General features: G+C 31.5%; 1 protein-coding gene across 2 annotated transcripts in view; it reads right to left on the bottom strand.

Moving 5' to 3' along the window:
• Nucleotides 1-971: 971 nt before the first annotated feature.
• The window catches only part of LOC129224086 (protein NDRG3-like), a 56,647-nt gene continuing 31,742 nt past the window's right edge, over nucleotides 972-25,876 (bottom strand). Inside the window, exons 9-14 of one of the 2 annotated variants that reach the window (XR_008580676.1) lie at nucleotides 25,461-25,526; nucleotides 23,950-24,049; nucleotides 19,553-19,637; nucleotides 10,742-10,846; nucleotides 4,348-5,311; nucleotides 972-4,154 (exon numbers count right to left, since the gene is read on the bottom strand). Coding sequence is in view for 1 of the 2 variants with exons in the window: in XM_054858490.1 (XP_054714465.1) it covers nucleotides 10,758-10,846; nucleotides 19,553-19,637; nucleotides 23,950-24,049; nucleotides 25,461-25,526 (340 nt within the window). In the remaining variant the exon portion in view is untranslated. Of the gene's footprint in view, nucleotides 5,312-10,741; nucleotides 10,847-19,552; nucleotides 19,638-23,949; nucleotides 24,050-25,460; nucleotides 25,527-25,876 lie in introns of both variants that reach the window. The other variant, XM_054858490.1, reaches the window with a different exon arrangement.

The raw sequence follows: 25,876 nt of genomic DNA, 5'->3' as shown, positions 1-25,876 counted from the left end.
CACCATTAATGAACACTAAAGATCTTCCACTGGCTGGCATCGAACCTGGGACCCCCAGTAACGAGTCCGGTCCCTATTTTCACAAAAACTAGGCCGTCGATAAGAGACTCTCAAATAACACTTCCATTTTCATAAAATAATGTGTAGATTTCTCAATTTTTAGAAAAACCGGGTCCTGAAAAGTTTGGTCAGAAACTTGTATACTCATTTTTTAAAGTTGAAGTAAAACAGGTACTTTTTTGTACATTTGATCTTCTGGATGAAAGTGTCTTTTTAAACTATTCTGAGATGGAGCAGAATAAATTTTAAAATGAATAAATAATCTGAATAAGGTAAAATCTGGAAAAAGTTTAGAAATATCTCTTTTTATTACTTTTGTATTGATCACATTAAAAGATTACTACTACTCATTCATTACCTAACAGTGAAAAATTATTTCTACAGAAAGTGAGATAATTTGTTAATTTTATTTCATAGACAATCATTGTAATTATTTAGTATATTTATTTACATTCTCTATTTCTAAACACTTTTGTAGAAAATATGAGTTTATTTTTAATGTATGAAGTTTCTATTTCAATCCTTATATTCACTTAAAAATGACATTTGGAACACACAAAATTTACATGAAAAACACCGCCAGCTCAGTCATTTCTGCCCCGGCTATTGGGCAGTAATTTACTGAATACACAAAATTTATTTTGAAAATTTTCTGTCTTGAGAATTTTGGCAACCTCTACCAAGAGCCAGTCCTTAGATATAATGGCCTACAAAATGCAAATTTTTCATCATATTTCACCTGCTCATGTTGATTTTTGACAGGTGTGAAAAGAACTAAGTGATAGAAAGCTAGAAATGAGAGATTCTAAATGTTGTGTTGGGCAGCAAGTTATTTACTTTGATTTCATCGTGGAAATACTCGACAGAAATTCAAGCTCTAATTAAATACCTCAAATAAGCAACATTGTCAATAAGAAAAACATTTTTATTAATTCTTCTGCAGAACAGATAACAGAAAAGTAAATGCTTTTAAGCTTTGTACAAAACCAAACAATGTAGAAAATAAAATACAGAAATGCAAACCATATACTCTAAATAAAAGTTAAAATCATTAAACAAATTAAAAATGCACCATTTCATTTGAATCACAATTAAAACTCCACATAAGATGAATGATATGGACGAAAAAAATGATACTTTTTGGTAAATAGGATAAATTTCACTTTGATTGTTTTTAACTGAAAAATGACAATTTGGGCGATAAACATTTGTGCATTTCTTCTGTACTTGTTAAAGATAAGAAAAAAAAAAACTTCTTTTTAAATACATTTCCTTATTCTCAGTCCTAAAAAAGCCTATTTAAAAAATATAATCGCCTAGAAATTTCTAGATGACATAGAAATCTATATTTTAACTTGATTATATAGGCATGAAGAAAAGCTTATGCAGGAAAATTAACACTGATATTCAAAACATCGAATGAAATTTTTATGAAAAATTTACTTATCTAAAATCTATGGATGCAAGGAAATTTTACTATTATGCACTAACTTAGGCAAGCTTGTTATAGCTAGAAAATATTTAAATGCACTTGTATTTCTAAACATTTCATGAGTATTCTTTAAAAAGGCTAAAACCAAGTTAGCACTGCTTATACATATTGGAAAGGCAAATTGTGTCCAAACCCTTTCATAACATACTGCAAAATATATATGATTCAGTTATTATAGTTGGTGCAAACCTAACCTGGTAGCATTCGTAATGGTGTGCTTAGGGTCTGCATAGCCTTCACAATGCTGACAGGTTAGCTTTGCTCCAACTGTAGATGTGACAAAAGCAATACTCGTGCAAAATGCTCACAAATTTACTATCAGTTAGTAGCATGGGTGGTTTTTCTGCCAGCAGAAACTTGTTTTCGCCATGCCAATGTCGGAATTTCATTTAAACTAATTTTAACTGGCATGAATTTAAAAACAGCTTTACTGTTAATTATCAATAAATGCCATTCATTTAAAATAAATTCAAAACATCCCTAAAAGGTTTGTGTCAATTTATTACCCTTAACACAGGGGCACCCCAAACTTAACTTTTTGGGGAAAAGTTTCAATTTGACGAATAAAGCTCCGAGTTCGACAAATGATAAAATATAAGTATGCAACATTGTTTTTTTTAACAGCAATTTGGCAATGCTGTCTCCAAATTTGCCAAATAAGAAAACTTTTGGGAAGTCACAGTGACCTCCCATCAAGGCGCCCCTGCCTTAACATCTTTTAAAACCTAATATTCTAAGCATGTTGCCCTTCAAAAAAATAGTAATATTTACATAGGAATTTTCTTCAGTCATGAATGAGGTAAAATGCTAAATTTTTGAAACGTTTTATGAGAAAATATAGAATTTTAAGTTGAAATACCATAAGCATTCACATATTATGCACATACATAAATCAAAAGGCATAAAGTTTGAAATCAGCAAGCATCTTTCAAACACAAAGGAAATCAACAGGGCAAAGGAAATGACAGGCATTTATTAGTCTTAGGATTGTTTGGAAAGTCTTCATTGCAGCCAACAACATTTACTCAAAGAAATATTTCATAATTTGTAGTTTTTGGGCATTTCCAACAACGTAATTAGTAATCAGTGGAGATTTATTGAAAGTTTGGGCTCAATGGGCCCATATTTTGCTCCGAGACATAGATTAAATTTGAAGAGAACAAACCATAGTCTATTAAAAATAAATAATTGTTTCAATATAAGCAGTAGAACGTCTTTTAACCAAAATCAGTTTAATTGTTTCTTTTTTTTAAATTCCTTTTATTTATTTATTTTTGTTTCTTTTCCAAGTGACAAGTAAATAAAATGATATTTTAATTTCACCACGGACACCAAATAATGATGCAGATACAGAGTTATTCCTACCCAGTCCAGTCATATTTGTTTTGTTTTTCCTTCCCACACCCACCAGTACATTTTTGGAACATTGTAAATTAATAGCTTTTGAAATGTTATTAACAGGGTTCGAAAATATCATGATATTTTTGAAAATATCGAAAATGTCCGATATTTTGATACATATAGGATATTTTGATATATATCCAATATTTTCAATCAGCACAAACTCAAGTCTTCAAAATAGTAAATGCATCCTCAAATTACGCTTCATTTTCTTATATTGTTATTAGGATATGTAGACTTAAAATTAAGGTTTCTTTTGTTATTTATATCTGTAACATTTCATCTCACATTTTAATAAATTTTAATGGAATTAATTTAGCATCAGCTGTTTTGCTCATTTTTCTTCTCTTAACTAGTTTTACACAGTTATATGATACAGAAATAAAAAATATGTGTTAGTTGGTGTAGTCATGAGACATTTTCTTTTTCTGACCAACGTTTAATATTAAATTAGGCACTTTTAATCTGATGACATTGTTACAATACTAATAATTTTATGAATATAAAATAAAAAAGTAATACTATATTACTTTGTTACAATAATGATGTATTAATACATCATAAAAATAAAGTACTAACTTTTTGGTTATTTTCAAAAATAAAGAAACAATTATTACTATGATTAATATAATTTTTATACTGAAAATACCATTGTTTAAAAATAAATATCGAAAATATCAAAATATGATACTTTCAAAATAAATATTGGATAAATATCGTGATATATATCATGATATATATTGACTGATATATATTGGCGAACCCTGGCAATTAAATTCGAAAACCATTGAATGAGGAAGTAAAGTTCTGCTTAATGAAGTTTTTTTTTTTCAACTACATACTAATGTTCAAAATTAACTATCATTACTAATACAATAAAGTTTATTCAATTCATGAAGTACATATAAATATGTCTTATTAAATTTACATTGCATTTTGTGATTGGTGTAACATTTTTTTGAGCATATATATTATTTATAATTAAAGTAATATGTAATTTAAACACCACACTTAGTAATTATTTTGTACGTGTGTGTATGTTAAAATCCACAGTTTAACATACGTTTCTGGGCCCTTCTGATGAGCATTTTTTAAGTCTCTGCTTTTATTCTAAGTTTTCGAATCCCAGAAGCGGGTCTGGTTCCAACCACTTTAAGGTACTACTGCATATGTTGTAACTTGGTACAAAGTGTCTGTATTCCTATCTATAATTAATAGCACATCTCCCAGACCAAAAAAGAAGCACGGTGCTTCCAGATAAAAGGGCACTTTAATGCCATTAAAAGGGCACTTTTTATAAGAAATTTTATTTTAGAAACGGAGCTTTTTTGTATATTATAAGCATGCAAAACTCAAAATGGAAATTATATTTCTTAATAAGTACACCATTCTACTTATTTTTTCAATTTATATTATTAATGTTTAATTTTAAAAGATAAAAATAAAAATTCAAATTTCTATTCAAATCAAATTATTAAGGGAAACATGGGAGTTGCATTTCAATGCCAGGCTTTCATGAAACTTGGGTCTTTCAAAAAAAAAAATTGCTTTTGCCAAGAAGTTAAATAAAACTTCAAAAGTAGACAAGGACAAGTTGAGAAATGCGAAAAAGGGTGGGTTGGGAGAAACGAACATTAACTTAAAAGGGACAGCTTTAAATTAAAGTGCTCTTTTATCTTGAGGCACCTAAATATGTCTGGGGGAAATACTAATTAAAATAAATGCTACTCTACGAGTAATAAATGCTTATCTTTGTGCGAAAACTACATGAGAGAGAATAATGTTATGATGCTGCAATTGGAAAACTATATGTTTCAGAATCACACGGAAGTTTTCAGCGAGAAAAGTTTTGAGCTTCAATCGTATGTAAGCGGCTGTCACAAGAGAGCTTAAGTGAGTTTCGAAGCTCAAAGATTTTCTCACTGAAAAAAGGGTTTTTAATAACCTCAAAACACCTGTATGCAATATATTTTGTAATTTTTTTCAGCCGAAAATTGTTTCCTCTCAAATAGTTGTTTTCTTCTTTGAGAAAACATTGAGAGACTGTTTCTTTTACTGACAAAATATTAGTAAGGAGTGTTTTCATATTTCCATATACTATGATGCCCATGCATAATTGGGTTATTCCTCCGTCGCTGAAAGTTCTTTGTCCAAATATTAGTAATTAGGTAAGAACAATTCGTCCGCAAAGTATTGCCGAAATCCTGTCTGAAATAAAGTTTCTTAGCTTTGACAACAATCAACAAGGCAGTTCAAGAACATTGATAGGGTTTTCCACTATGTGCACTTCTAATTTTTCATCTGAGTTGCTTGCGTTCATGTTTCTTGTTATCGAAATTCTAGAACTTGTCCCTGAACCTAGAAGGGGAAAAATCAACTGTTATGATTTTTTTTTTTTTTTTGTGAAGAAACTTGATATCTAAAGAATTACAATATAACACATTTTAAAATTAGTTCATCAAATTGATAATTCAAACTAAACAAGTTTTTGTTAGTTACAAGTTTTAATTAGCAACTTTTTGTAATTAGTTTATTTCATTTGCAATTAGTTCCATTTTTCCTGATAGCATTTATTTTTAACACAACTTTGATAGTAAAAGATTTTTTTTAACTTTTATGTGTTCCCCCACCTTTTTTTTAGTAAATAAATACTTTTCAGGGGCTAAAATTCAAATTTAGTGGAGTTCTTTCCAAGTTTTTTTTTTTTGTGAAAGAAATTTCACAACACTAGTCAACACCAAAAATGCATCCGGCTCAAAAATAGCTATTTCCGAAGTATTTTGCCTAGCCAAACACAAAAATCACATAAAAAGTTGAGATTAGCTCTAGTTTTCAAGATACAAAGCCAACTAGGATAGTGAATTTTCACTAATGCTCTTTTTTTCTGGCAGATAGAAACACTCCCCATGGGACTGACTGTTTTGTAAACTTCGACCCCTGGTTGGGATAGAAAATCTTACTACATAAAACTGAAATAGACTTTAAGAAATTTAAATTCTGAAAAGAGAACTGCCCAAAATCAGAATCTAGTAGATCCACTTATTTCTGCTTCCACCCATGCTTATTCTACTGGGGATAATGAAGAACTTCATGAAAGCTGTGAACAAAGACTGTTTTCAAATACCTTCGAGGGAAATTTCCAAGATATATTGAAGCTAAGGCTAAGGAGAGAATTTTCAATGGCCCTTCAAATACGAGCAATTCGGAAAATAACTGGTTTTGAAGAAAAATTTGTGAAGGAGGAAAAAAACACCCAGGAAGCCTTTAAGGGTGTATTACTAGTATTTCTAAGCAGCAGAGAAGACGAGAACTAAAAACAGTAGGTCAAACAATCGCTACCTAAGTTCTGTGACCATTGATGAATAATGCGTCTCTGAAACTCTATTTTGTTCACTTCTTTCAAGATATTTTGTTTAAAAACTAAAGCTATGAACAGTGAGCATGAGGAAAGATTTCACCAACATATGTTTACAATAGAATACAGATATCAGAGTCATTGGGCTGAGTTAATGCTCACCAAATGCTGCTTAACTATTATGAGCGATGATTCTTCTTTGACGTACAAAACCAGGGCCGTATACGGGGGGGGGGGGGGGGGGGTCATAGGGTTCAACCCCCCCCCCCACCCCAGAAATTTTGGTTTGGCATTTTAATGTTTATATTTAAAAAATATTTAAAAATATTGTTTCAAAACTCAAATGTTTTTTATCTGCATATTAATGGCATAAAACTCTTTTTATAATAAATAACCCAACGATTTTTACAGTAACACAAATTTCTTTATAGTTCGTACAATTTATTGAAAGTCAGTTCAATATGAAGCCATTCAAAATAAGTTAGCGAAAGGCTAAGTCAGCACCAGGGGCGAATATAGAATATCATTTTAGGGAGGGGGGGTCACATGGAAGAATGTTTACTCCCCCCATGAGTGAACCTGTGGTTTTGGGCACGAAAGTTTCTGAAATTGCTTGGGAGGCAAAAAAAAAGACCAAATCAGTCAATAAAGCAGTTAGTAAAGCATAAAATTACTAATTAATTTAATAAGCAATGAAAGGAATTAATATTTCAAATATTTACTTTTAAAAATACTTAATGAATTGAAAATACTACTGAAATCGTTTGTATTTTATTCATAAACTGTTTGATCACAATGTGGATGGATAATATTAATGATGGTTTGGGAGGGGGGGGGTCATGACCCATATGACCCTCCCCTTGTATCCACCACTGGTCAGCACCGACTGCAAATAACTGTTGTTAATATTACGATGGCGCCATAAATATATAATGATGGATTGTTAGTCAAATATCTGGCATTCTTATTTTTGATACAGACTACCCTCGTATCAGGGTCTCAATGTAGGCAATGGAAAATAATTGAAGCATTTGTGAAGTGTTCTTTTGCCTAAATTGCTTCTGAAGCACTGAAAACAAAAACAAATAAATGTGTTAAAGATTATAAATCTGAAATTAAGTCTTTTGTCGAGGATATCTGAGGCAAAACTTTTCTTTTTCCTAGTAGATGTGTATTTCTTGTTCTCAAGTTTGAGGTGCAAATCAGTCTTAAACAGGGATCAGTCAGTATATTTACAGTACTATATCTCTCTAAAACTTCAGTTAGCTAAATTTAATTTAAATATTCTTGTAGCATGAAATATCAAAATGAAACGGCAACTTTCTATTGGATCCTTTTTTAATAATCTAAGGTAGCCTCAAACTTGATCTATTTATTAACATATAAATTAAAGCAAGCAGAAAAATTCATATGCATTGATATTATTTATATGAAACATGTAATATTTATTTAAATGGTTTTATTTTTAATATTCAGTATGAATATTTTGAGAAGGGAAATGTCATTAAAATGTATGTCATTAAATGTATGCTTATATGTTTCTTATACTCATTTTGCAGTGAAATTTGTGTTACGTAGATGTTGTTCATAATTTTAGTGAGTCAAGGCTGATTTTCAATAATGTACTACCTTCTGCAAAGCTCCGCATGAAAATTTTAAAAGCCTCCCCGAATTTATTTTCTGGTTAGGTCCCTGTACAAAACACAATCAAAAATGAAGTGTTTACAGCAATAAGCCAAAAGCAATCATTGCTTTCCGAAAAAAAAAAGCATTGTTTAATGAAACACAGGACCTATTTAATAACATTCATTACACAAGATTTTTTTTTTCCTTTTTAACATTACCTTTAAACCAATGTGTGGTCGCTGTGTTTCTCCAGTGGGCTTTTATGTATCTTGAAAACAAGAACTAATATAAAAAATCCACTAACATATTCGTTTTTATCGACCCAAAATTAGTAGGAATTGACTATTTAAAACTAGGATGCAGACAAAAAAGTTCGTTTTTGTTGACTAGTGTAATTTTACTGTATGATCTGCTGTGAGCACATTTTACAAATTTTAAAGATAACTATCAGTAGCAAATTTACGTGTGCTGTTAAGAATGAAAATTATCTTTCAACGATTGCCTTAAAAATTTTTAGATCACCCCTCCCTTGTGATTGATATACCATAAAGAAAAATACCATACTGGTATGCACTGTAAACATAATCTTGATCATAAGTGCAAATTGGCCTTAACAACCATATCTATTATTGCATCCAAATCACCATTTCTTTCTTTACGATATGCCTCGTATTAACTAAACTAGAAAATCACCAGTCATAATATGACGGGTGCGGATTTCTTCTTTATTTAAGTCCTATTCCATTTATAGAAACAAGAAACCTAACAAGTAGGGTCTTATCACAATTCATGATTGTGAAAAACATAATTCAAATGCAAGATGTCAAAATTCAAATAACTGCCAGAGGCTGGATGTTTTTCCCCCCTTGTATTTGTCTCAAAGCTGCAATTCAATTTTTCCAACAATATTATTAGTCAACCATTTATTCCTGGCTAACAGCTTAATATGAAGGAATTGGATTGTAAGAAAAGTGAAAATATCTGCTGCTGTTGACTTTTACTTTTGAGGCATTTACTTCAACCTTAATTTTAAAAAAATTATGTTCCAAGACTGAAAAAACATTTCATTCCAACAGCAAATACAAAGCTTAAAAAAAAGTGTTTCACACTAAAAAAAAAAAATAAGCATTTTAAGAACAATGAATACTAATTTGCTACAGTAAACTTAATGCAGCAGTTAAAATTTTCAACATAGAGAAATTTTTGAGATGGACAGATTCGAGAAGAACAGATTGAACAAGAGGTTCCCAACTTTTTTCGATTTGTGGCACCCTTTGAACAATTTAAATTTTCTCACAGCACCCTAGTCGATCTCTTTTATGTACATACAGTCGAACCCCGGTTTAACAAACTTCTATCAAACGAAATTCACGATTTAGCAAACTTTTTTTTTCCCAACTAAAATGAAGGCAAAAACCCCTATTTACTGAATAATAAACCCCGAGTTAACAAATTATTTTAACAGCCAAAAAAAAAATTTTTTTTGTTAATTTGAGTTATGAAATATTGGATTGTTTTCCAAATGATGCATCCATCTTGTCTGAAGCAGAAAAAGACTTTTCTTGGAATCAGCCATTTTTAACGGGCCAGGAGGCAACCAATGAACAACGATTCTGATGAAAAAGGCGATACTGAAACTCCCATTAAAAATTTTCAAATGCTTTACATGGTATGGAAACTAAAAACATATCTCATGCAGCAGGCTGTAAACAACATAGTATTTTCTTCTCTCCATAAAGTCGAAATAGAACTATTTCAAGTCAACAAGTATCAAGTCAAACATCTACAGCTCCGTACTTTAAAATTTCAATAGTGTGTAATAAGTCGCGGAATGCTGAATAAAAAGTGTACTATATCTAATCATGAATATGTTTGCGCAGTTGCTTATTAGGGCTTTTAGATAAGATAAGTGCATTTTTTATCACCCCCATATTACGAACAGCCCCGATTAAGCGTAAAGGTTTCAGTCCCGATGAATTTGTTAAATCGGGGCCCGACTGTACTAGAAAGTTACCTTTCAAGGTGTGACGGGTTAAAATTGCTTCTAAACTTTTACATTTGAACGAAGTTATTGCCTGTTTGGTGATATTTTGATCGTTGAAATTTTAACCCTAACTCCAGTGGATTAACCCTAAACTCCAGCAGGTAGCATTCATTGTTGACAATTTTTTCGGTTCTTCATTCCCCTGAAATGACACAGTCTTACCAGTAAAACAGTTAATTGACCGGATCTAGTTCAGCCTTGTCACGATAAAGCCTTTCCCTGCATGTGAAACATTACCAAAACATATTATCAAATTATCATGCCATGGCACGAGTTTCATTGTTGAAACGTGTGGGTTACTTGATCATCCGCTATTATTTGTATGAGGATATTTATATTGTGGACACTTTACGACACCCCTCTCCTCTCTCAGCAAACTACAGGGTACTGTAGCACCCAGTTTTGGAACACCTGGGTGGAACAGCACTTACTGTTTATCATTGTTTTTTAGCTATCAATTCTAAATGACTTTCCTATACATTATATTCATTTATTAAGTATGAAAATATCAAGGTAAGCCTACCATAACTTTGTTTCTAAAGAACCAATATAGCTAAACAAAAGTATGGGCGTACACTAAATCACCCTTTATTGGCTAATAAACAAATCATGCAAATTGGTTTTGTGAAAAGTTAATATAATGGACAAAAAAAAAGGTACGAACTATTTCTTTTTAAAGTTGGTTAAAAACATACCAGATCAAAATACAACATATAGTACAGGAGTAACATTAGAAAAGGAAAAGTAAATTTGACAGACTTACAAAGAAGCAATTTTTTTCAACAGGCAATTTTTTCAAGGTTCATGATATTACCTTCATAACTGATTGACGAGGCAGCAGAAGATTTACGACGATATCGATTAAGAGCTGAAACAAGATTCATTGTCAATGAACTTTTTTCAAAAATAGAAATAAAATATTTTGATTTTAACACCTTTAACATACCATAATGTGTTTAGTAACAGTATTACACAGAGTTCAATAAAAACACCTTTAAGCCATAAAGGATTCAAGATATTGAGTTAGAAATGTTGAAGAGAATTTTAAAAATATATAATAATACATATAACTTAGAATTAGTTTAATTAAAAATTTTCAATGAATGGGACATTAGGACTTGAGTTTTTATTATTAATAGTAAGTGATTTTCCTTCCAATTTTAACTTTTGTATAGTGTAATTAAGTGTAACAAGTTACAAGCGAACTTAAAAAAGGCCCACTTCAATTTTCTTTCCTTTGAAAAATGAATTTTTACCCAAACAATTTAAACTTGTGCAAGGTTACTACTTTTTGGTAAGAAATTCAACTTGAAATTTACCACATAAGCTTTTCCCACTTCTGAATCAAACAAAAAATAAAATGGCAAAAGAAAAAGACTATGCAAATCAACAGGAATGTGCTGCCTTTATATCAATTTACTCCAGTTTAAAATATTGCCATTAAGTCTGGATTTATAGTTTACAGTAATCTGAATGGAAAATATTTTACCAGCTTGGCAGCATGTTTAAATCTCACGAGATTTTTCTTTCTTTTTTCATTTTAACTTCATTTCAGTTCATGTATAGCAGTGGCATACCTAACATAAATGACACCCAGGGCCGCAATTTATGTGGCACCCTCCTTCTTCCCCCCGCCCCCACACACAACACGCAAAAAAAAAAAATTTTAATATTCTATGTAAGCATAAAATTCATACAATTTTCAGCCTGAGTACTGACAATATGAACCAAATCCTGAGTATAGATTTCCCCCATGATGTGGGGTGGAAGAAAAGGGGTTCCGGGGGGGGGGGGGGGTTCCAAAATTTTCAAACTTGTGGTCTTAAAAATGAATTTTAACTTCATATTTTTCAGAAACTTGCAATGGGTGTCACCCCCCAGACGGGTGACACAAAGGTGCGTGCCCCGAAATTTTGGGGTCCGTTACAAATTACTTTTACGAGACTCCATATAGTTTACCCTTTTGTATCTACATTAGGGTGGTCCTTATTTATACGGGAAATTTTTTTTTCGGAATTCAACAAGTGACGCCCCCTAGTTTTGTGACACTATAATAAAAAGTAATCGGTGCAAAATTTGAACTCGATCAGTCAATAATAACACGTGCCCCTAGGCCGTTGAACTTTAACACTTTTGATAATTTTCCCACAAATCTTCGAGTTTTTACTTCATACCCCGTACATTGTTTCTCCTGTGTTTACAAAATATTTTTACAGCGAGGTAGCACTAAAATTAATCTTTTTAATTACTTCATTTCGTCTAAAGATTTTACATTGAATAAGAATTAAATAGTGCTTTAGAAACTTTATCCTAATTGTACCCTTTTCTCAATGTATCTCAATCGTGTGCATTTTTTTCCCGATAGTCTTGGACTGTCTGTAAAAATACTAAATTGCTTTTGTGACTCATATTTGCTAAATTAATTGTGAAATTCTTCGATTAATTGTGCTCCTCTTTCAGTTGTATCATTCACAACTTTCAGCATTTTAACGATATCTCTTCCCTTTAAATAGCTTCCTTCATTTTGTCATGAATCAGGATCAAATAAGAAAACATCTTTTGGTGTTTGTAACTTATCAAAGTTTTATTGACACGACTAAAAAGAGGAAGATATTTACTAAGAAAGTATTCCAAATCATCTACTGTTATCTGAAATTTTTTATACAGTCATCAGACACATCTTCCAATTCAGCAAGCATTTTTTTTTTTTTTTTGAAGTAGTCCTTTTCCTATCATCAAAATTAATTCCTTCATCTAATACGGACAAAGCTACTAGTTCATCCCCTAAGTACCATATGTGATTTATGAATTTTTCAATCACTGCTTCTGCTGCATGTTTGTCATCATTTTGTACGCTGCAGGTTTTTTAGACGCACACACTTAATATTAATTTAAAAGGCCTAGAATGGGTTGCTGCAAAAAACTATATCTTCATACAACATTTAACTGTAAAACAGCATTTACGGGCATTCTCTTCATGTAAGGTCAATTTAAATTGTTTCCTAAATATATAAGTATTCAAACAATAAATTCCTTTTGCCACCCATCTGGCTCACAAACAAGCTCCAGGTTGCCGAAAACATATCCCTGTAGGAGGGAGGAGTTCACCAAGAAATATTATTACACGTTATGAGAATTCTCTGTTATATTTCTTAATTCCGCTTTCTACGAACAATAATATGTCATCAAATTCTTCTTTTAGAATTTAATTGGTATGTGTACTTTTTGAATTTTGAAGCGCATAAATAATGGAATATCGAGTCTAGAACTAAGAAAGGCAAGAACTTCTTTAAAGACACTCTGCAGTACGATTTCAAGTGCATGATTATAGCAATACAAATGCAAGATATCACCGTTCAGCTTTTGCTCTAAAAAATTACATGCACAACTTATATGGCCAGTATTGTAAGCCGCTGTATAAAACACTACAGCTTGAACAGTTAGCAATAAAGAGCAATCATCTAAGATATCATATACAACTGAAGAAATATCTCAGAAATTCTGAGTAGCTGTTCAACATTGGGACCTGAAGCTATCATGGTAAGCCTATCGGCATTTTTTTCCAGTTACATCTGAATGTAGCTTTGTGTATCCCAGGGAATAACTAAAAAATCTAAATTTAAATTCATGAAATCTGATTTTACCTCTCGAAGATTTTCTCTTGCTCTCTTACGGGATGTACGATTGATCATAAGGTTATTTGGATTTAAATTTACTGCATCTACATAGGCTGTTAATAAATGAGCAGCATCTTTATACCTAATATGGCAGTTGTCTAATATTGATGAAATGCGAGCAGATATCAATACTTGTCAAGCTTTTTTGCGTTGTGGTAAACCAGATATAGAAAAAAGGTTCAACAGGTTAGGATAAATACCCATTTCGGTTTCTAAATCTTGTGAATTGCAAGAGGAATTTGATGATAATAAAGGACTATGTACTGAAATAGAAGACAGTTCAAAGTATAGATTTTTACATTATTCCGATCTGGATTTTTTTTAAATTTATATTTTAGATATGGAAAATAGAGTTTATTTTTATGGTAGGGTAATCGAGGATTTTTCAAAATTTTAATTATAAGAATGCATAAACATTTAAGTATATAACTAAAGAACAGCGAATTAAAATATAATTGTCATTACGTATATTTATAGCATGGAAACCTAGTGACCCTATTTGCCACACCTATTACATACACAGAAAATTTTCTAAATTAACACCCCCAAAACCTGGAGGAGGCAATTTGTTGTTGTCAAAAATCATTCATTAATGGCCTTTAGAATCCCTTGTGCCCATCTTGGTGGAAAGAAATGTTCCCCTGCCGCTTGAAACGCGCACGAATAGTGGTATGCCTGTCTCAAGGCCATTGGTGTACATGTACCCTATGTAATATGTAAAATTTTAGAGAATGAAAGTGAGAGAATGGCTGGTCTGGAAGTAGCAACATCTATTGTGGTTCAAAACTACTTTAAATATGAAACCTAGGAATATCTTTAAATAAAAATGAGAAAATCCGCAATTTTTTCTTCGAAACTCAAAAAAGGGGACCCTAGGGGCATGTGTTAATTATTCATGGATTGACTTAAAATTTTGCATGGATCATTTATTTGTATAATGTAACAAATTGAGGGGGCGTCGTGTAAAATATCTAAAACTTCAAAAATAAGGACCACCCTAATCTACATATATTTCACCAATCTCAGGCCCTCTTGAGGCTTGGGGTTGGGCCAACAGGCGTCTCTCCCCCCCCCCCTGTGCACGCCCCTGGTGACTCCCCCCCCCCTTCATTGTGACTCCATTGTATATAGTCTGAATTTTCAATAAAATGTTTAAAGAAAAAGACATTCTCTATTCATACATAAATTAGTTTGTATTCGGAAATAAATAGCAATAAAATGTGAAACAGTCAAACCTCATTAACGCAAGCTCAATGGCAAGGGCGCCCATATGGGGGGGGGGGGGGCTCAAGCCCCCTTAGAAATAAAAACTTCCATTCTTTTAGTGCTTTTTTCTTTGCAAAAACGCATAAAAATTTCTTTTCCAGCCATTAATGAATAAGTTATTAAAAATGTCATGCTTTATTATCTCTAATCTGTACTGAAATTGGTTTCCATGGGAAAAATATTCTGCTAAACCGTGGGGGAAATTTTGAGCCCCCCTTAAAATTTTGCATATGGGCGCCCTTGCTCAATGGGGACACCTATGTTTTTTGCATTCATCAAATTTTGCATTAACTGATTTCATCGTTTATCAGATTTCGAGTAAACAGACAAAATTTTGTTTCTGTGACAGAAAATATAGGAACCAAAGTACATTCATAAAGGAATGCTCAAACAAGGTTTTATATTTACAGAGAACTCCTGATTATTTGCTGAATCGGAAGGCACGGTAACTGTGGATAAGAGAATTTTGTAGGTACTAAAAACCTTAGAGCAGGAATTAGTAAATGGAGGGAGCAAGTCCAATCATTGGCTTAGCAAAAGCTGAGGCTAAAGACCCCAAGCTACGTGACTCAACAACATCGACTGATTGACACGTTTTGTGTAAAACTAGCGAAAAAACCTGATTTCTTCCAATGCTTTGCATTAAAATCTAACAGGTGACCTCGGGTCATTCCTTCAAAAATGAAAGTTTTCACTCCCTCCATTTTATGTCTTCTCAATGATCAAAACCAATCGCGGATAATAATAGGTAGCAAACGCTACTAATGAATGCAATGCTATAACTTAAAACATTAATAACACTTGCGTGCATTTAAACTGTAGCTAAAAAGGATTTCAGTGTACATAAAAAATATGTAAATGAAAACAAGAATTGTTCATTATTGCAAATGGATTACATGCATATACCAGCATATTGTACAAACAGATTAACTGAACCAGATCAAGCTAGGTTACACAAAAAATGCACAGGGGAAGTTTTTCAAGCAAAACTGGCCTAGTCACTGGTTTACATGCATAAGAAGTATAGATCCAAAAATCAGATTTCAAAAGTAGTGTAGAACTAAGAATCAGGTTTATGTGACCTTGGGAGGGAGGGGGAGAAAGAAATAGGGGAAAATCTAAAAATAGATTTTTCACTGAAGTAAACACAGGTTTTTTTATCTACATTCAGTTAATCCTTTCAGTTTCTTTTTTTTTTTCTTTTCTTTGAGTAAACACGAATTGCTTATTATCCATGATATTGCTTATTGATGTTGCTCTGATTTTTTTAGATTACCTTTATGACAGTTGTTTTTAATATTTATTTAAAGAGAGAAATTTTTAACATCATGGTTCCAAATCTTCTGTGGTTTGATGTTATTGTTTTTTTTCAGGGCTTGTGAGCGCTAAAAACATAATTTGAAAAATTTAATTTTTGTAGGTCTAATAAACTAATTTTAAACAAAATGTATTTGAATGGAAGAATAAAAATTTTTCCTCATGTTTGAGGATGAGCAAATATTTACTGTACATGGCTAGACACTGGTTTGCGTTGAAGTGCAGATCTTTCAACCTTCCAAGTTAGGAAACTTCATGTACAAGGATGTTTTTCGTCCACCTTTTTATTTTTATTTCCTATCTTAAAGATTTATTTTCATATTTTAAGTGGGAGTTCGTCTAAATCATTTTCGTCTTAAACAAAGGAGTCTTAGTCACTAAGTCTTAGCATTAATTGACAGGAAGTGGCATTTATTTTGCGTTCTCAGAGTTTGACAGTATATATTGTAATAATTACGTTTCCGTAACATAGAAAATAAAAACAAATTCTGTACCAGCAAAAGCACAGCAAAAATTAACATTTACAACTGTAGAGGAGGGTCTGAAGGTGTAAAAGAAGTTTTAGTAAGCTACATCAACTTCAGAGATCTTTTTCATATACTTAAAATCAGTGGTTGGAAGTAGCGCGCTACAAGTAGCGACGCTACTGTAGTAGCTACATTTTCTAGTAGTTTATAGTGTAGCGCACTACTTTTCAAAGAAAGTAGAGTAGCGAGTAGCTCGATACAAAAAAAAGTAGTTTGTAGCCTTTTCTAAAAACTACTTTTTAATAAAGTTTCAAAAAAAAAGAATGAGGTTTCAAACGAATTTGAGTGTTACAGTCTTACGCGAGTAAAACAGGGCTCATAGTTCTATATTTCCTATATTTTCACAATTTGTCAGATATTCTCCTATATTTCCTATATTTTCTCACTAACTCCTATATTTTTTTCATCAGATGTTAAATGCTACTCAAAAATGCAAAATTCTTTGATCAATTCTTCTTTCTCCCCTGCACTGTGCACTCTTAGATCTTTAATTTTAGCGTATGTATAAAACTTCTGTTTGATTATTTTTATGAAATATACGAAACATTGATGGTTTTACTTGCAACTTTCAACTAGCTTTCAATTATTTTTTTTATTTTAATGAGTTTACTTTGTAATTTTAATAGTTTAACATGTTAACTTTTTAAGTATACTGCTGTAAAGATTTTGAAAGCTTTTAATTTTCTTACATGTAGTTCAAATGACTGGTTGTAGCTCGAACGATTATTTTTGAAAATGCCTTGTACAGATTTTGGTACCAATTCAACTTTGAGTACTTCAAATGTTTCAAAGCTTGTAGCTCGCTGAAAAATGTAATTATCTCCATGAAAAAAGTGTCATTTTATAGGATTTTTTCTACTTTTTTCAAATATGTACTTATTTTGTGTTTTTTTTATTTGCCTTTTTTTAGTAAAATCAGGTTTTTTTTTCTGTAAATAATGAAACGAAGGGGAGGCAGAGTGTTGCACACTTTTTGTAATAATTTTCTCATGATTCGTCCAACAAAACCAGTGAGACAAGAGAGACATGGAAGTCAACGGGACATTTCATCGTTACTGTTAGCATTGAAGCAATGAAGTACCAATACCAAGGATTATAAGTGATTTATGACATCAAAAAAAGAATGTCCAAATTAATTATTACCTAGTTTTAGCAATCAATAGGAGATGCATTTTTCAAAGCATGTAAGTTAAAATTTGAATTTTGTAATTGCTTGTTCATACTGTTTTGTGATAAAATTCTTTAAATAATCGAAGAATTGATATTTTTAGTATGCGGTATACTTCTAATGATATCTCGTTTGACCAAAAATTTAATAAAGTTCTCTGATATTGTATGTAGAATTCCATGTTTAAAAGAAAAAAAGAAACATTCTTACAGAATTTTTCCTTATTGAATCAAAATTGTCTTAAACAAACATGACTCATATAAGTGACTGGATACAAAAATTCATTTGCTCTCACATCTGGGACTCTTCACATTGCTATGACATCATGCATAAGAGAATTGTATTGATACTGGTTCTCTGATTTGTATTGTACGGTGCTCCAAACATGCTAGATGCCATACTTTTTTGAAATTCCTATATATTTTCTACCAAACTCTTATATATTTTTCCTTTTAAACTGCTATATATTTTGCAATCATACTCCTATATATTTTTCTATCAACCTCCTATATTTTTCCTTTTAAACTCCTATATATTTTTTCCCACTTGCTATGAGCCCTGTAAAACTTGCACGAATCAGATTCGTAAGACTCTGAAAGATACGAATTAACCTCAAACATATTATTTTGACACCATACGTTTTATCTATCCGAGTTCATGTGTGTCAACGATTTTAATAATTAGTGCAATAAATTAATAATGGTTCCTAGGTAACTTTCAATTTAATTCAACGATATTTTCAGGGGAAAAAATGGTTAGCGAAACTCGCATTGCATGGCGACATTGTTCCGGCAGAGATCAAAATTGCAGTGAAATTTCAAATTTCTTCAGCTCAGTTAACACGTTCAAAGATATGTAATTGTTTTCCAAAAAAAAAAAAAAGAAAAAATCTAATTTTTAATAATCAATTAGTACATTTTATTACTTATGATTACTGAACTGAATCAATACTGACTGCAAAGAATAACTCAAACCGTATCGGTCGGAACACATGGTTGAACGAACATATGGAGCTCACAATAATCATTAGGGCAGTTAAATGTCATGTGTATAGCATGTTCGGAGAAGCTATACAGGTCCTGTTCGATTAATCGGACAAGCCAGTAATTAATACCAAAATGACCCCGTCCCAATGTGGTCCTATTAACCGGAAACGACTGTATTGACCATCAAGAAAGGATTAAAAATTTGAAGGTAGCATTCCTTCAACTTTTTAAATCCTTTCGGGCAGCAAATATTCATAAAAATTAAAAAAAAAAAATGTTGGGGATTGACAAATTGGCTCAGTAAAGGAAAGAATAAATAATTCTTAGTAGCATTCCATGTTCAAATGAGCCAATTTATTAATCTAAACCCCTCTTCGATTGTTTCATTCAATCCCCAATCAGTGTGTATGTGTATGCTTTTTATTTATTTATTTTTTTTAAAAGTAGCGAAGTAGTGACTACTTTTCAAAAGTAGTTTGTAGTTGCTACATTTTGAAAAAGTAGTTGTAGTTGTAGTTAACTACATTTGGAATAAAGTAGTTGTAGTTCGCTACAAAAGAAAAGTAGTTCTTCCAACCACTGCTCAAAATCAAATTGTTAATAAATTAAAATCAACAATTGTTAAAACCTTACCATAGCCAAGACCTTGCAAAAAATATTTCAATGCTTCACTAACTTTGCCTGGTTCCTCTTCTAATACCATGCCACATCCAGAGAGCTAAAAATGACAAAACCAACAATAAAAGTTTAAGGCTCTAAAATCAATATTAAAAAGATTTTTTCAATATTGGTACAAAAAAAAAAAAAAAAAAAAAAAAACCCTTCTCATAAACAAAACATGATTAAGAAAAAATATTGGAGTTTTGTTTTTCTTCACAAGATTGAATCACTAAATAGAAAACTGCTAAACTGTGGACAAATAATTGAAAATGTCACGAGGGTCACGACTTATCCTCCCTTCTTTCAACTCCTTAAGTGACAAAGAAACACCTATAGCCATATTTTGAGGACTTATTTTGAAATTTTCGCCCCAGACTTCCTACTTGCACACGGATATCACCCTTACAATCCCCCACCCCCCTCCAAAACCAGAAGTTAGATCCGCCTTTGACTTTTTTTGCTTTGATTGTATTTCTTTTTATTGGTCATTGCATTTGAGCTCCCTTGACTCTCATTAGTTACTGGATATTCTTTTGTCTTTGATATTTATTGTTTTTTCGAGCATTATTTTCGTTTTTGCTGGACATGCATGATTTTATTTATAAGCTTACATTGCCTGAATTGCAAAAAGGCTTCCTGTAACCCTGAAAACATTTGCATGCAATAATTTTCAAATTTGTGTCAAGGTTGTTTTTATTAATTTGTAGACAAAGTGATAACCTTTTTGTGCGGCACTTTTTATTAATTACTATTGTTAAATAATAAATTTTGCAGTTGGCGACATTCAACATTTTCAATTTCTAAATTTTAGGGTTGTCATACGTTTGTAGGTATTACCAACTACTTTAAGCAATTTTTAATTGTCACCAAGGCAGAAAGTAAACAAGACGGCAAACTTTTAACGTCTTATATCATGACTATTGAGAGAACATTAAGACAAATCGTGCAAATACCGCACATAATGAATAGATTAAATAACGCAGATAACAAAGCACTTTTAAGAATGTATTCTTGTGAACAAAATATAGAATCATATTTTTCTTAGTTTGTTTTAATCACAACTCTTTTTAGTTTTATTTCTTTAAAATAAGATGAATTATTAAAATAAGTCCTAAATTCAGTACAGCTGATAAATTACATTAAATAATTAATTTAATTTTTAAAATGTATGTCTTAAATATATTACGTGAAACCTGGACAAAATTATAAACTCAAAGGTAAAAAAGACTGGATCGCAGTTAAAGTTTGATCAAATAAGTTCATTTAAAGCTATAACATGAATCAATGTTGCCACTGGTAATCCTTAGTTGCTTTATTTTTAAATAAATGACAAGCAATAAAAAATTTGAATCAAAGATAAAAAGTATTATGTATGAAACTCTAGGTTCTTCTAAATAAATGCATTTTTGGCTGAGAAAAAAAATCTTGTCATCAGATGTGTTCTTTTCTTAAAAATTATTTGAAATGATAAAATACAACTTAACACAAAAAAGCTACCTAAATGCAAGTTTCTTTACAAACATCCTTTTCCTACCGTTAACTTTTTTTTAAATTATTTTTTTTAAATTAACTGCTCAATGAAACCTTTTTAACCGTCAGATTTGATATTTAGAATTATATAAGGCCCGAAAATGTATGGTTTTTTCTTCTTCTTTTTTTTCTTTAGTCATGAAATGCTGTTCTCCTTACATTGGAATTAAAAGGATTTTGATTTTGGAATGTTACTCATACAGAATAACTAGTGACAATATTAAGTTCTTCAAAGGCATTGAAAACAAAAATGCCAAATTTCTACTTGTTTCCAAAGAACGATAAAAACTGAGTTGAAGGATCTACTAGCAGTGTCAATCACCAGAGCATCTTCTAGCAGAATTTTAAAAGACTTAAAATGAGACTGTGTGTTGTTACAAGAGTTTGACAACCCATCCAATTTTGGGATAAACACTTCTGTTCTTTTATTTTAATACTTGTTAAAATGACATTTATATAGAAATAGCAATTTATTAAATTTTTAGATTAAGTTGTATTTTGTCCTTCGAAATATTTTTTGAAAAACAGAAGCAACAATATGTAAAGACAAGATTTTTTTTTTTCTACCCCCAGAAAAATGCATTTATTCAGGGATCAAAGTGACCAACTGACCAACTATAGGACATTTTTTGAAACAAATATAGGACACATTTTGAAAAAATTATAGGATTTATAGGACACTGAAAAAATATATATATAATGAATAAAGTTTGCACAAACATCAATAAAAAGGTACTTTTTAGTGCCAGTGATGAAAAAATGTACATACATAAAAAAAATTTTATACATGTCTTATTGAAACTTTACTGTCACAATATAAAAATTTAAATTTCTCACACAAATAAAAATTGTGAAGCCTCAATGTCAATCACACATTTGCGTTTGAGGCAATAATTTTAATTTAGTACTCCCCTCATCTATCATTGTCTGAGCTGAATAAATGATTTCCTTAAATCCTTTCAGTTTATTTCAAGAAGATTTTTTTGTTACATCATTCGATTTAGTTTCCACATTTTTCCCCCCTTCTTATTACATCTTTCGAATTTTCTTTTCTTTTTGGGTTTAGTTCTCAAGCACGCTTGGGCTGCGTTAAGAAATAATCCACCGGTTACACCGCGTGGTAAGTCCGATGTGGTTATGAGGTATCTGGAATTTCTCTAGGTAGCCTGGTAGAACAGCTGTGTTTCCGAACACTCGTGGTTACACCGCGGTAGTTCTACTTCAGCAGCAAGCGATGCTCCAATCAAAGCGTAACTTTCGTGATGGGGAAAGTCACGTGCCTTACAATGAAACACGACCGGATTGGCCAACAGACTTTGTGACATTTGTGACCTCTTTAACCGCTTCCAGACAGCGGTGCAACAGGTTGCTACCAAGTTGACCGGCAAAAAACGACTGCAGCGTTTCCGAACGCTTCCGATGGCACTGAGGCAACCGATCCTTGTTTCCAGATGCACCCTTTTATCGACCCACTGAAGGAATGAACAGCTGAGGCGACCATTCTCGACCCGGTAGTAGATCCCGGGCCTGCGGCATGGAAGCATGAAGCACTACCACTGAGCCACTGGGCTTCTTCAATGAATGATGAAAATGAAATTCTTTGGAATTGAGCTCACACCTTTAAATTATGATGAAATTCTAATACTTATCGACAGGGTTTAACTCGAGTAATTTTTCACCTGTTTTCCCTTTAAGAGCTTCTTCTTTGGTGAAGCAGCACATAGCTTTCAATAAAAAAGTCACACAACTTGTTACATGCAAATTGTGTAGAATTCCTCTAGGTACTTAAATAAAAGGAAGCGCTTTCTGCAAACGCAAATCCTGGCTAGAAAATTTTCTGCACATAATTATTTTGCCTAATTCACCCTTGAATAATGAATTAAATTTATTTTAAAATATGAAAGAGACAAAAAAAGTGCTTTAAAATCATTTTTAAAAAATTTTGCAACATGGTTTAAGCTTATTTTTCACCAACTGAAGAAAGTGACCTTAACCATTATTTTTTACCCAATATTGCAGTGGAAAGAGCGGTTCTACACAAGAAAATAGCAAAGAAGACAAGGTAAAAATGGCAGACAGGAAAATATTTGGAAGAAATAGAAATAAAACGCGGGATTTTTTTTCTTTTCCTTCTCTTTTTTAAAAATACATTAGAAGTTAAAAATTTCTGCAGAGTATCATTAATATAGGATTTTTTGGGGAAATATAGGATTTATAGGATATATAGGACGCTTTTGGACCGTTTTTAAAAAATATAGGATTTATAGGAAATGTAGGACGACTTTGATCCCTGATTTATTAGAAGAAATCCTGTAATTCAGAATTTCATGCATAAGACTAATTTTTCTTCATATTTTCATTGTTTGTTATTTACTTTGTAAAATAAAGAAACTAACGGTCACCCCAGCAGAAGAATTTTCTTCAGTAGTCTGTGACACAGATTAAAAATCCGAAAATAGTCCACAGGACACTCTGAAATTAGATAAATTCTAAAATCTAAATTGGCTCTAAAAAATACTTAAAAATAAGAATGTCTTTGAAGCTTCAGATTTTTTTCTTCAAACATTTTAGGTTGTTTTCAGACCTGATAACATCTATTTAATAATATAATCTATAATTTTGTCCAACACTACAATTTCAAATCAAAATTTTGCTGTAAAGCAAAAAGAAAATTTCTTTTTGTGTAAGAAATGTACACCCTAAGCAATGAAGAGCAGAGCTTTTACAGTAGTTTTAGTGCTTAACACATTACAAGATTAATGAAGAAATAAGACGAACACAAACAGAACTAAATATTTTTGACACTATAACATAATGAACTAAAATGTGCAGAAAGAAACCTTCATCCATGTAGAATTTGTAGGATCAAGTCGACTGTTCATTGTTACAGAATCTTCTAAATGTGGCGACATGTCTCCAGCAAGAAGCAAAACATGACATCTAAGCATGAATTAAAAAGAAAAGATAATGACTAAGTTTATTAATAATAACATTTGCACACAAAATATACTTATAATACAATGAGCTTCCTTGCCATCATATGGGGATCAGGGGTACCCATCCTCTTCCAAAAAAATGCGGAAGAAAATTTTCGAAAGAATGAAATCAGGTAAAAAAGCAAATGAACAAACCAATGTATGGATCCTTTAATTGAATTATTAATTAGCCAGTTTAGTTTTGATAATTTACCAATTATCTTGTAAATTAATCATAAGACAAGTGTATTTAAATGTTCATCCATAATATTTTACACCTTGAAAAAAAATGCGAGAGAAGCATTGTGGGGATGCTAAATTAATGTGAGTATTAATGAATATATTTATAATGATTGTACAGTGGTTCCCAACCTTTTTGGGCCCATTGCCCCGTTAGGGATTTATTCGACACCCATTGTCTTTCCCCCACTCCATCTTCCTTGAAGAAACCACAACTAACATTGATATATTTGTAAACTTAAAAAACTAAATTTGAAGTAAAAGGTATATGATATCTATAAAGCACTTTCGTCTAACCACTCTTAAGCCGAAAAAAGAATTAATAACTTAAATGTACCTTTTCAATGTTTTTTTTTTCCTTTTCCAAAACAAACTGATAGGTATTTGAAGGGAAACATTTAAGTTAGGTCATTGACATAAGTTTCAAAAATGGATAATTTTTTTAATGAAATTATTTTCTTTTTTAAATTTGGGGAAATTAAAAACACTGACACTTGAGATTTTTTTAAAAAAATGAACATTCGAAAATTAATAAACTTGGCAATGAATGAGGAAATACTTCCTCAAGGTTCAATCAAATTGCAACAAGGAAGCTCCTGAACTGCTTCATTTTGCTTCATTTTTAACTTGTGATTCCTTTTCTGTATTATTAACAATAGATTTCATATGCGTTTTCAGTTTTAATATTTGCTGGCTTTTTATCATAAATATTTTGTGTTTAAAATGCTCATTGTTCCCTTAAGGAGCCTAATTGCCACTTTAGGGGCGATTGATCCCAAGTTATAAACCAGTGTGGCAGTAGAACGCTGCTCATCAGATGATTCAGAAGTTTAGATCTGACTGTCGGTTACTAGACCCTTGTCTGTTACTGGTGACATTTTTTTTCTTGCTCAATATACCCAAATTAACAAAATGGATTTTCCTACATAAAAATGAAAATTTCTACTTTGAAAATTATTTAAGCAGATCAAGACTAATGCAATTATAATAAATAAAAGTCACTGCACAATTAAGGTAATAGCACTACCGAGAAAAAAGAAGCAACTAGATCTAAAATTTAAAAATCTCTTGACAAGTTCAATTTTATACTATACTACAAAAAGGACACTAATTACAAGCAAAGATATTGCACTAACTTAAAATTTTTTGCCGTTTTCTTTCTGGCTGGATCCATTTCTCTCATGATGCCCAGATCTGTCCGTCTGCAGATTGAAAGTAAAATTCTTGAAATTGTCACAGTCAAAATTATTACTACTAAAAGTAATAGAAGTAATAGAAATATAATGCTATACATTTTCAATTTCTAGATTTTAAACAGATAACAAGGAAAAAATGATAAATCTGGGAGAAATGCACTGCTTTTATACACTGTGAAAAATTTTAACAATGTAACATACACTCATATAACCAAATTAGCCTTAATATCATTGCATGCTATCATGGGTGCCCATATGCAAAATTTTAACAGGGGCTCAGATATTTTCCCCATGGTTTAGCAGGACATTTTCCCCATGGAAACTGATTTCAGTACAAATTAGAGTTACTAAAATTT

This window comes from Uloborus diversus, chromosome 6, assembly GCF_026930045.1.
Source record: "Uloborus diversus isolate 005 chromosome 6, Udiv.v.3.1, whole genome shotgun sequence".
Lineage (NCBI taxonomy): Eukaryota > Metazoa > Arthropoda > Arachnida > Araneae > Uloboridae > Uloborus > Uloborus diversus.
Note: the sequence above shows the minus strand (reverse complement) of the source record. Positions and strands in the feature narration are given on the sequence as shown.